The sequence below is a fragment of the Sphaerodactylus townsendi genome, linkage group LG03 (assembly GCF_021028975.2).
Source record: "Sphaerodactylus townsendi isolate TG3544 linkage group LG03, MPM_Stown_v2.3, whole genome shotgun sequence".
Classification (NCBI taxonomy): Eukaryota; Metazoa; Chordata; class Lepidosauria; order Squamata; family Sphaerodactylidae; genus Sphaerodactylus; species Sphaerodactylus townsendi.
The window spans coordinates 101,775,832-101,789,188 of record NC_059427.1 but is presented as its reverse complement, the minus strand read 5'-3'; the positions used below and the strand labels follow the sequence as shown (position 1 = coordinate 101,789,188).

Here is a 13,357-nt window from a genome sequence, read left to right as displayed (position 1 = left end):
TTCCTTGATGCAGATGTCCAGGGCTGACTCTGACTATAATCCTTACTAGAATACTTTTCTGGAAGTAATCCCCATTAACTTCTGAGTATGCTTGCCTAAGTTGACCATCATGTCCCTTATATATGAGGTGCTTCAACTTGTGCTGTAGATATTTTTGTAACAGAATTTTTGTTCTCTTCCCTCCAATTTACATAGCATGCGTTTTCAGTGAATAATAAGCAAGTTACCTGCATGAGATTGGAAATTGTCTACCTGAGAGTCTCGAGTTAGTTAATACTGTGAATAGTCACTGGGGACATTTAATATCTTTATATGCTATGCATTCACTGTGTGGTCTTAGCCTAAAAAGTTAGCATCTGTAACTAAAATGTGCTCTATCGCGTTCTGCAGCAAGAGCAGGTGGAAATATGCCCATGAGGGAGATTTTTTTTCATAGCAATGCAGGAAAGGTACTCTCATCTATAACCCAACAATTTACTTAAATTTATTACATCACAATAGGACAATCTAGTAAATACACAGAATTCATATCAGTCAACATTACCAATGTACAGTTTTTATAGGGTTAGCAATCTTTCTTTATATTAACTTTTAAAAGTAAACTACTGCATTCCATTTACAGTAGCTGAAATGCACTGTCATGTAAGAAGATTAGAAGATCCAGTTAACACTTTTAAAACTAACTTCATAGACCTTTTGGCACTTTAAAAAGCAAAACAGAAGAACTAGATTCCATATCACATCCGCTGACACACAGCAAAACATACACTGTCCAATGGCAGAAAACAAATAAAGTGGCTTTTCTTCTAGATCATGATATAGTCCCAAGTATGTTGCAATAGAACAGAACTAGCCTTTCTCTACGGTGGCTAGTTACTAATCAACCATTCCGTTCAACAATGCCCTTGGAATTATTTTCAAAATGCTGGTGGGATTGTTCTCTATTTAGTAAACGGTTGAATTAAAAGACCTGATGGCCAAAGTGAGGTTGTATCTCCTTTCTTGACTAATTTAATACTGTTTTCTTGTTTTCTCCTTAGCAGAATAGAGCATACAGAATAGCCACCTTGCAAAACCAAGGAACTGATATTTTAGTAGCATTTCAGCTCTATGATCTGCCTATTCTGGATGGGTTTCTATTCCCTGCAACAGAGGCAAACATCTTGGGTAACCAAGAGGGAATAAATCATTAGGAGACAGATGTTTGTGCCAAAATTATGTTTACACAAGAGTGGTTTTGCATTTGCTTCTGCAAACTTTTGGTCTGTGCAGATTGTGGTGCATTTCTACATTATAAATTCCAGCTGCTTCCAGCATCACATATTATGCTTAAAATAATACTAACTCTCCACAGCAAGTTTCCCCCCCCCCTGCACAGGCTCCTGAACTGCTATTTCAATCAGTTTTTTGGCAAAGTAACCAGTGATTGTTTTATGTTACACTGATTGCAGGCTCCAAGTACTACTATTTGCACTGAAAGGCGACTATTGTATCAGTCATCTCCCTCCTGCCTGAAATTATCCTGAGAATATATAAGGAAATCTGAACAACCTATTGTGGCTTTCAGAAGGCTGTAATTAGAAGAAAGACTCTTAAGCATTTTCAGGCTCCTGAAATCTGAAAAAGGGGCAAAATGCTTATGGCATGGTCAAAGCTGTTCTTTTTAGACAGGCTGTGTTATTCCTAAAAGCTTTACGAAAAACAAAAAACACACATGCTCTAGAACATATGCATGTATTCAGCTGGGAAGGACCTACTGCAAGCCCATAGGATTTTACTAGCCTCTGAGGATCAGACTGGATTTAGAAAACTTGTTCTTCTTAGGCACTGCTGAAAATTTTAAATTCTCTAACTAATGGCTCTTATAAGCTTCCACTGTCACTCACAGGGAAGGATGGAAAGAAAAAAAGAACGTCAGAAAACAAGCTAGACAGATTTTGTGGATGTACTGAACATCAAAGGCATTTATAGTGGTTGACCAAATACAAAATTCTTCTGAATAATGCTCCCCAAGTTCCCATCTGAAGAAAGGTTTAACCATTAGGTCCCACCCCATTTGGAAACTGTAATAAACAGCCTCTGCAGTCTGGCTGCTACAAGTGGCAGATATAACACACTGAGTAGCTTTGCATGTGGACCATGCTTATCATATGGAGACTTCCTGTCTGCAATACTTTTTAGTTTCCAGTTCACCACATGTTGCGGCCTGCAAAGAAGAGCAATAGATTTCTTTAAAGGGATTGTGGTAATCTTAAAATTGATTGTCAAATTTCAGTAAGGCACTGGTTCAGTGCATCCTTGGCATAGCTGCTTTGCAAAGTATCCAGTACTCTAATCATTATACCACATTGGTTGATTATTATAGCGATGATTCAGTCTACCCTCTGCAGGCAGACCTGTTACTCTGCACAAGAGATAATAGAAGGCAGAAGGGGAAGAGAGCTGGGACAAATTCTACTCATGGAACAACATGCATGGTTGGAAGAGGACATGCTGGCTATGTGGATTGTTCCCTGTGTTATTTGTTAGGTATTACATGGCACTTACTTTCCATCTGTTAATTTTAAAAATACTTCATAAACAAAACAGTTCTCAAATTCATTTTTTGCAAGAGAGCCAATATAACTGATGATTAACACAACAGTGTAAGGGTCAATGATACATACAAGGCAAGAGGTATTACCACCACCGCATTAACATGTGCATAACAAAATCTGCATAAGGTCCAAGCTATTGCAGTGTCCTGATGTGCTCTTTTGGCAATAGTGTCAAGCTGACCCACAACACTAACAAACACAACTAGCAATTATGTCATCATCAACGGAAAGAGATATTAACGGAGCATATTCAGACAAGAAAAGTGTCTGAAAGCTGTAGATCTCTTCTGTGGATCTATTCAGAATTTTTAAAGACATATTCTACTATTTCTGTGGCAAATCCTTTTTTTAATTACCTTCACATGTGGTCATCGTGCAAAGCTTATCAACTATACTTTTTTTTTAAATCCCTGTGTTTAGATTTGGAATAATTTTTCCAATTTTTTTTACAACTGTAAAAAATCCATAGTAAAAATAACTCACTGTATGATACATATACCCAAAACAGTCAGATACTTTATATAATAAAAGATGAAAATAGTCACTTTTCATAATAAAAATAACTTCTATTTTTGTGTATTTTACAATATACTTAATATTATCTTCTTCACTTAAAAGTAAATATGTCCCACTTTGGATAGCACATCTGAGTCGATACAAGAGGGGCAAAGAGGCTGGATGTTGTTTATAAACATTTTCCGCAGCCACATTCCACATGCCTCTCCAGCTCTTCTGTAAAGGAGGAACCATCCAGACACTGGAAGATATATTTCCGCCTTTTGCTCCGAATGGGAACACAGCATTGATCATTCCCACAGCTGCCATGACATTCCATGCGCTGCACCTTCACAGTAGAGACGCAGGAGATGGAATTTTGTTGTTTCCGTATCAACTCGCGAACAATCTCTCCTTGGCACTGATTCTCTGTTAGGAAAAAAAGACAAGATTATAAGAAAGCTGATCATTCACTTGGCACAGTCCCAAACATCAAGAACTCGACTTCAGTCTTATGCACTATGGTGCACAATGTCTATCCAGTAGACATAGATCAGCCCATGTTTTGGGAAGACTACTTGTTTAGTTTAAAAGAATTAACCACACATTGAGCATTGTATGAGCATGTCTGGAACCAATCCAAGTAGTTACTTAGGACAGAAGAACTGCAGGAGGTCTATGCTGCTCTCTGAGGATAGAAAGCTACTGGGGAGTCTTCTGGTTTATTTCCTGGTAACAAGGAATTATTAGAATTAGAATGTCTAGCAAACTGCAGTACAACGAGAAAGAGACTTTGCTGATCAACTCAGTTCTGAATAATTATCATAGACTATATCTCCTAACAAAAAATGGGTCTCCTTCATGTTAAGAAGAGTCACTGTAAGATCGCTGGCTACAAAGTCATATTAAGAACATAAGAACATAAGAACATAAGAACAAGCCAGCTGGATCAGACCAAGGTCCATCTAGTCCAGCTCTCTGCTACTCGCAGTGGCCCACCAGGTGCCTTGGGGAGCTCACATGTAGGATGTGAACGCAATGGCCTTCTGCGGCTGTTGCTCCCGATCACCTGGTCTGTTAAGGCATTTGCAATCTCAGATCAAAGAGGATCAAGATTGGTAGCCATAAATCGACTTCTCCTCAATAAATCTGTCCAAGCCCCTTTTAAAGCTATCCAGGTTAGTGGCCATCACCACCTCCTGTGGCAGCATATTCCAAACACCAATCACACGTTGCGTGAAGAAGTGTTTCCTTTTATTAGTCCTAATTCTTCCCCCCAGCATTTTCAATGAATGTCCCCTGGTTCTAGTATTGTGAGAAAGAGAGAAAAATGTCTCTCTGTCAACATTTTCTACCCCATGCATAATTTTGTAGACTTCAATCATATCCCCCCTCAGCCGCCTCCTCTCCAAACTAAAGAGTCCCAAACGCTGCAGCCTCTCCTCATAGGGAAGGTGCTCCAGTCCCTCAATCATCCTTGTTGCCCTTCTCTGCACTTTTTCTATCTCCTCAATATCCTTTTTGAGATGCGGCGACCAGAACTGGACACAGTACTCCAAGTCCGGTCGCACCACTGCTTTATATAAGGGCATGACAATCTTTGCAGTTTTATTATCAATTCCTTTTCTAATGATCCCCAGCATAGAGTTTGCCTTTTTCACAGCTGCCATGCATTGAGTTGACATTCCCATGGAACTATCAACTAAGACGCCTAAATCCCTTTCCTGGTCTGTGACTGATAGCACTGACCCCTGTAGCGTGTATGTGAAGTTTGGATTTTTTGCCCCTATGTGCATCACTTTACATTTTGCTACATTGAACTGCATTTGCCATTTCTGAGCCCACTCATCTAATTTATCAAGGTCCGCTTGGAGCTCTTCGCAATCCTTTGTGGTTCTCACCACCCTACATAATTTGGTATCATCTGCAAACTTGGCCACCACGCTACCCACCCCTACTTCCAGGTCATTTATGAATAGGTTAAAGAGCACTGGTCCCAAAACGGATCCTTGGGGGACACCACTCCTGACATCTCTCCACTGTGAGAACTTCCCATTTACACCCACTCTTTGTTTCCTGTTTCTCAACCAGTTTTTAATCCATAGGAGGACTTCCCCTCTTATTCCTTCATTGCTGAGTTTTCTCAACAGTCTCTGGTGAGGAACTTTGTCAAAAGCCTTTTGGAAATCCAGGTAGACAATGTCCACCGGTTCACCCCTGTCCACATGCCTGCTTACACCCTCAAAGAACTCTAGTAAGTTTGTAAGACAGGATTTGCCTCTGCAAAAGCCATGCTGACTCTTTCTCAGCAGGTCTTGCTTTTCTACATGTTTTATAATTTTATCTTTAATGATAGATTCTACTAATTTACCAGGGACAGATGTCAAACTGACTGGCCTGTAATTTCCCGGGTCCCCCTAGATTTTTTCTTAAAGATTGGTGTGACATTGGCCATCTTCCAGTCTTCAGGGATGGAGCCTGATTTCAGGGATAAGTTGCATATTAAAGTGAGAAGATCAGCAATTTCATGCTTGAGCTCTTTAAGAACTCTTGGGTGAATGCAATCTGGGCCAGGGGATTTGGTAACATTTAGTTTATCAATGGCTGCCAGAACTTCTTCCTTGTCTACCACTATCTTCGCTAGTTCCTCGGATTTGCCTCCTAAGAAGCTTGGTTCAGGTGCAGGAATGTTCCTCACCTCCTCTTGGGTGAAGACAGATGCAAAGAATTCATTCAGCTTCTCTGCAATCTCCCTGCCATCTTTTAGCACACCCTTTGTTCCTTTGTCATCTAACGGGCCTACCGCTTCCCTTGCTGGCTTCCTGCTTTTGATGTACTTGAAGAACTGTTTGTTGCTGGTCTTGATGTTCATAGCCATGCGTTCCTCATAATCCTTTTTTGCCTCTCTTACAGCTAACTTGCTTCTCTTTTGCCACCATTTGTGTTCCCTCTCATATTCTTCATCAGCCAAACTGGACTTCCATTTTCTAAAAGACATTTTCTTTTTTCTGATAATTTCCTCAACCTCTCTTGTTAACCATGGTGGCTTTCTTTTGGACTGGGTGCTGCCTTTTCTAACCTGTGGAACACATTCCAGCTGAGCTTTTAATACTGTGTTTTTAAATAACCTCCAAGCATCCTGGACAGTTTTGACTCTCTTGATTTTCCCTTTCAGCTTCCTGCACCCTATCCCCCCCATCTTTGAGAAATTTCCCTTTCTGCAGGGAATGTAACTACATTAGTAGTTGCCACTTGTTCGCATGCTTATACTGTAACTAAAGTGATTAATCGAATCCAAAATTAGAACAGAAGACAAAAGAATCTTCTGTTTGCAAATATTTACTTACTGCCTTCAACTGTGTGTCTCAACTGTGCCTTTTGCTACAGTAGGACACTAAAAGATCATCATGATTTTAATCGTATCTATTTAGTTTTTTTTCCTTAAAACATTTCTTAGCCACCTTTCTCCCTTGTGGGAACCCAGGTGGCTTATACTGTAACTAAAACAATAATCGTAAAAATGCATCAAAAAGAACAATTTAAAATCTCAATTAGGACTGCCAATAACTAAAAAAACTTACAGCCCAATCTGAGGGTGTGTGTGTGGGAGGGGGGAGGGAATCGTCATTGGGAGGTAGCGCGGCCCTATGCTGGCAGAAATGCCCTCACTGGAGCACTTATCCTGGTTATGGGGCAAATCTATTGGTGGGCAGCCACTGTGGCTCATCAGCACCCCTGTGCCACCGCCAGCCCTGCATCATAGTGAAGGCATTTTGGAGGTGTGACTGGGGTGGAGCCGACCATAGTCAGCTTCCACCCCAGCTTTGCATTGGATACATAGCAGTCTGTTGCATGGGCTTACACCAGCCTTTGAAGTGGTGCAATCTCATTTAGTCCAATAGAGGACTTTTTGGTGGAAAGGAGGGTTGGGGTTTTTTTTTTGTATTTTGCCTACCTGAGTTGTGGAAAAACCCGTTGGAGGCAGTGGGGTGGTGCCGCAGCGGCTCCACCCCTGCCACTGAGGGCTCTGGATTTGGTTGCCCATTCGTCAAATGCTGTCCAAAATAAATAAAGCTGTCATGCAAACTGATATATGGTAGGGATGAAGTCTGAGATGACTGCATGCATGGTACAGTACAGAAGCAAACTGACTGGGGAAGATGAACAAACTTTTAGGCAATGTTACAACTTTTGAAGTCCTGAAACTGTTGTGGGTGGGGATGGCACTGTCAAACTCTTCGGAAGCTCCCTGGGTGTGAAGAACCTGGGCTTCAGATAAACTCATTTTCTGCTATGCAGAATGTGCCACTGGTCATATTGGATATGTTTCATAACTTTTTGATGTGCTTAATCTTACAAGTAACTAATTTTTTTTACTTAATTTATATTCTGCTTTTTTTTGCTCAGACTCAAGGTGGATTTCACGATGGAAAAGTGCAATGGAAACAGAGGCGTACGTGGCAAACTGGAGCCCTGGGCAAAACCTGAATTTGATGCCCCCCGCCATGGACGGCCACCCTCTCCCACCGTGACCAAACAATGATTTTCTCCACCAGGTCGTTTCAAAGTCACCATCACATTATAGAACATGCCCCAACTCACAAATATGAACACAGCAACGGGCCATGCCACACAGCAGAAATAATTGTTGGAAAACATTTTCAGAATGCTTTAAAAATGTTTTATTACTGCTATGAAAACATTTTATGGTGTTGTATCCAGTCCCCCCAATTGGGGGAAACAGCATCACTTTCAATGTTGTTTAAACTGGGGACCCCAGATTCTCCCTTTAAGGTGGATTTAAAAGGAGAATCTGGGCTCCCTAGTTTAAACAAGTGATGCTGGAATCCACCCCCAAACAGCTTCATTTTCAATGGTGTTTAAACTGGGGAGCCCAGATCCTCCTTTTAAATCCACCTTAAAGGGAGAATCTGGGGTCCCCAGTTTAAACAATATTGAAAGTGATGCTATTTTGAGGTGGATTCTCCCTCACCCTGAAACAGCATCCCTTTCAATGTTAAAACTGGGGACCTCAAATTCTCCCTTTAAATCCATGCTGAAGGGGATGGATTTAACAACAACAACAACAACAACAACAACAACAACAACAACAACAACCTTTATTAGGCATTGAGAAAATAAAAGAAAGAAAACAAGCATTGGCAGGAAGAGAATGGATTTAAAAAGAGAATCTGAGAAAATGTAGGGGGTGTCTGTTGTCAGGGTGCAATTGTTAAGATAGCAGCACCAAAATTTCAGAGTATCTTCGTGAGACCCTACTGATGATACCACCCAGGTTTGGTGAAGTTTGGTTCAGGGGGTCCAAAGTTATGGACCCTCAAAGGTGTAGCCCCCATCTCCTATTAGCTACCATTGGAAACAATGGGGAATGGGGGAACTCCCTTTGGGAGTCCATAACTTTGGACTCCCTAAACCAAACCCGGGTCATATCATCAGGAGAGTCTCCCAAAAATCTCTGAAAGTTTGGTGCTGCTAGCCTAAACAATGCACCCCCTGCAGGCCAAAAACAGAAAAAACACTGAAAATACAAAATCCCCCACAAACGAACCTGCAATTTTGTCGCCCACCACAAGGTGGCGCCGTGGGCAGCTGCCCACTTTGCCCAATGGGAGGAATGCCGCTGAATGGAAATTATTTGTAGAAAAGAGATCTTCAAAACTCTACTATCATGGAAGCTGTTCTTTTTATTTGAATCAAAACGTCATAGTAAAACAAACACTCATCCATGTATCTTGCAACTATACCAACCTCTATCACACCGTTCGCCACTGTAATTTGGATCGCACTCACAGTAGGGCTCCCCATGTGCTGAGATTTTACATTGCCCATGGGTGCATTTTAGAAGTCTGCAGGGGTTGGAGGAATCATTCTTTCTGTCGCAGTACATGCCCGTGAAACCTTCCATGCACTTACATGTGTAAGCAGAATTGGTAGCTGTGCATTTACCATGGAGGCACCTGGGAGAAAAAGAGAGAGAACTAATTGGTGCATCTTAGATTATATGAAGAATTCACAGAAATGGCAACATTCCCAGAGACAGCTATTGTTCTTTTAGATTCATTGGCACTGAATTATATTTTCGATTTCTGAAAAATATTATTTTCATGGTAAGGTCACAACAGAACATCTTCCTCAAATGACATTTATTATTGACTAGCAGTAAAGCTCATTGTATGAACAAATACAATGGACTCTAGAAAACTGTTGATGGGTTAACAGTGGCCACCAAAGAGGGCCAACCCCTCCTGCCTTTCCTCCTCACTTGGTCCCACAATTTACCACAGATAACAAAAGCCTAGCCTAAAAAGCCTACTTACAGATTCCCCACCAGACCCACACACAGGCTCCTCTAACCTTGCAAGAGGGCTCTCCTTTTTAAGATCCTCCCCATACACACAGACAGGCTTCCCTAACTCTGTAAATGGGCTCTCCTTTCTCAGATTCCCCACACTCCACCACACGTACAGACAGCCTCCCTTAACTTTTCAAATGGGCTCCTTCAGCTCAGGTGTGGCTTGACAGAGTTTGCCCCATGTTCCCAGGCAGGAAATTCTTCAAAGGGACCTAATCCTGATAGGGTAAAGCACACTGTGGTGGGGGAACGGAGAGAATATGGCTTCTTCCTGCACTTTCCAAGGCTTGTTTCTGCCAGGAAGAAGCACACCGTGGGGGGGGGGGGGTATGACTTCCTATGGCAAGGGCTGCTGTGAAGTGTAATCCTTGCCATCTGGGAGGAGCTGTAATCTGGCCCCTCCTGGATGGCCGAGGACTACACTTTCCAGCAGCCCTCACCTCTTCTGGTTTGTTGTTGGGATCATGCTGCTCAAGTATATAGTAAGATCACATTGTTAAAAACTGCATATACATCTGAAGTACAACAATATTTGGCTCATCTATCATACACATTGGTTGGCCTTCAAAGATATCTCTAATTTTATCAGCACCTTCGTTCAATTAAAAAGCCCTCTCTCTCCTTTGCCCACTCCAACTGATTAAGACTTACTTGTTGTTAAGGCAGGGATCTTTAACTTCATGGTCACAAAGGGAGCCCGTCCAGCCTGGGTGGCACTCACACACAACACTTGTTTTCTCAACAGAACGGCAGATGCCATGCTTACAGATGTTACAGGATTTGCAGCCAGGAAGGACCCCAACTGACTGATGTGGTAAATCCCTGAAATCCTGCAGCTCATTATTAATGCGGACATCATGTATGCAACCATGGAAACCACTGGGTGTCCTCTCTGTTCCCTGCCGTAATGAAGACAGTCCTGTGGATGTAGGAATACCTGCAAAGGACAGAAGCACTTCAGAAGCAGTGCAGAACCTTCCTGGCATTCCAAGAATTCAAGGCAACATAATGTTATGCTGAAAAATTAGGCAAACATGTTCACAGTATGTTAGGGGTTACTTTGCGTCTCCCCTTCCCAAGCCATTACATTCAGTTTTATATTTCATTACATAGCTGACTATACACAATTCATGACATGTACAGAATACTGCAAAGCATGGCTTAGACAGAATTTTCAAAGCACACAAAAATGGCAATATGTATAATTTAAAAACAAACCCAAAATAAGATCTTAGTGAATCACATAATAAATAACATGAGAGATGGGTTCTATACCCACCTTAGTAATAGAATTGACTGGTTCCCCTTAGGAGGACACCATCTTTCAGCCTAAACTGATTCACAGGACATATATTTAGAACTAGCGTGGGCCAGCCACGCGTTGCTGTGGCTTACTGTGGCGAAATGGAAAAGGAACAGTAGCAGCAAATCAATTGCAGAGGCCAGCAGTGTGTGCTCATGCAAACATGCAGCCTGATACTGTGCGATGTCATTGATGTGTGTGCCCGCATTCCTGGGGGGGGGGGGGAATGGAAAGGCATCCCTCCCACACATCTAGGCTGGCTGGTCATGATCCTTTACCTGGGAGTAAGTTTGGTTGGTGGCAATGGGTGTCGCTTCTGAGGAAACCCTCTGAGGGGCGCAACGCAGCCATTCAAAGTATGTCACGGTTGCTGTACCGAGCATACTCCTGAGTAATGCGTGCCTGGTTTTCTTAACTGTAACCACAGTATTCAGGGAATCTAGGGTGCCTGGCCCCTCCCTCCCGTCCCTTGCATGTCGCCCCTCACTCTCTTCCCTCCCTCACTTCTCTTCCCTTGCACGCCACCCCTCCCCCTCCTTCCCTTCCCCTCTGCTAGGGTGGGTGGGTCTTATCAAGATGTTGGGCCCCCTGTCTCCCCTCCCTTGCATGCTACCCCTCCCTGTCTCCCCTCTCTCACTTCTCTTCCCTTGCATGCCACCCCTCCCTCTCCCTCTCCCTCCCTTCCCTCTCCCTCGTGTGTATGTGTGTGTATGTGTTTCACTTCCACTATGTACTGTTTCCACTGCTCATATCTGGCCGTCTGAGTGAACATTCTAAGCAGCACGAACATTCTAAGGGTGACAGTTACACACAGGCAGCTGCATGTCCTTCACCAGGGAGCGCCAGGAAAAAGGCGTTTTACCTGGGCCAGGTGTGAGATTTCAGGTACGTGAACACCTAAAAACACTCTCGCCTGGCTGACTATAGTGGCTGGGAATTTTTAGAGGAATTGGCCCAGCAGTTACTGAGTTATACTGTCATCAACAAAAATACTGTTAGCTTTTTATATATATAGATTTACTGTAGCCTATCTTGATCCTCAAACAGTACAAAACATTTACAGACAGAAATATTGCATGAACTGGTTGGCCTTGAACATTTGGCTTTTACCTACTACATTTATCTATCACTGTGCAAAAAGTTATTCTGAATCAAGACAAATCTATTTTACTTCCAGGTTTATTTTCTGGTCGTGATGTTTGCAATTAATGCAGTGTTTACTACTACATGCGTTGCTGCTATCACATGATTGTAAAATCATGGAAGTATACCATTTTACCAAGGCCATCTTGGATAGTGGGAGGCAAGCAAGGCAACTTCATCCATAGTTAGAATTGTCTTGTGATTTCAGTATGCCATTTAAGCACCATGAAGAAACAAAGCAGGGGTTAGATTTAATTGTGAGATGTAGATGTCCATAGTAATAGGCACTTTATGCAATTGTTATCAGATGATTACGAGCAATAATTACCAAAGAAATTCAAAATATTGACAAGCCCTCACAAAGTGGAAAAGAATTTGTATACGTCTAAGTAGTTTACTTTTTAAAGTCCACACAAGTTAATACCCAAAGACATTTCTTTTTGACTCAGTGCATACCCATAGTAGTGATAGATAGCTCAACTATAACTTACCTCCAATGTACAAAGGTGTGTCGTGACCGACCACGGGCTGTTTCTGCAGTTTGCCAAGGCTCTTGGGAGCGCCTTTATCTACAACCAAGTTCAAAGTCTGGTTCAACACTACCAATTCCACACTGTGAAACTGCCCATCATTTACTGTTTCCACACTAATATGTAAAAGAAAAAGAGGAGGAAATTAAGAGAATAAATGTAGTTATAGAATACTTTATATTACAGTAACTTAAATTCACTTTTCATTAGCTGCCATAAGAAAAAGACAAAAGTAAGGTTGTTTACATGTATGTTTAGTATACATTCAAATATAGCACTTCTGACTGTCTACATAAAGTCTACATAAGATGCATCTAATCTGGACCACTGTGGCTGATTTTTGACACAATAATCTGAGATGTGTATAAATTTTGAATTTTTTGAAATGTATTTTACATAGGCAACTAACAAATTAAAAAGATGCACAATATAACCACATCTTAAAGATCATTAAAAACAACTGAAAACATCATTAAAACAGTTACAAGACAAGCTACAATATACATTTACAAACATAAAAATAAAAATTAAAACATTGGGTAGGAAGGAGGGACCACTGAGGGAATGCAATTTTTTAAAAAGCCTTTTGTTGGCAGAAGATAGCAACGGAAGGGGATAGGTATGTCTCCCTGGGGAGAAAGTTCCAGAGTTTGGGTGTGATGACTGAGAATGCCTTTTCTTGAATTGCCAGCTGCTCAGAAATTTAATCCAAAGCAAGGCCTAATCTAGTTGTAACCAAGGCCAGATGTTTTCTGTCTAGGAAAGGATGCGGGTGGCTAACCAGACAAAGTTGGCCACAGCTGTTACTGGCTTAGGTCTGGGTTGAAGAGCACCCCCAGACTATGGATATGTTCCTTCATCAGGAGTGCATCTCTATACAGAACCGGTGACCCCTTAAATCGTGGGTCAGACCTTC

At 41.8% G+C, this 13,357-nt stretch overlaps 1 protein-coding gene across 2 annotated transcripts in view; it reads right to left on the bottom strand.

The window, feature by feature from the left end:
- Positions 1–460: 460 nt before the first annotated feature.
- The window catches only part of SLIT3 (slit guidance ligand 3), a 585,281-nt gene continuing 572,384 nt past the window's right edge, over positions 461–13,357 (bottom strand). For both annotated transcript variants that reach the window (XM_048487936.1, XM_048487937.1), the window contains 4 exons: positions 12,403–12,557; positions 10,117–10,402; positions 8,862–9,070; positions 461–3,521 (listed from right to left, as the gene is read on the bottom strand). In XM_048487936.1, the coding sequence (XP_048343893.1) occupies positions 3,283–3,521; positions 8,862–9,070; positions 10,117–10,402; positions 12,403–12,557 (889 nt within the window). In that variant the 3' untranslated portion in view covers positions 461–3,282. The remainder of the gene's footprint in view (positions 3,522–8,861; positions 9,071–10,116; positions 10,403–12,402; positions 12,558–13,357) is intronic.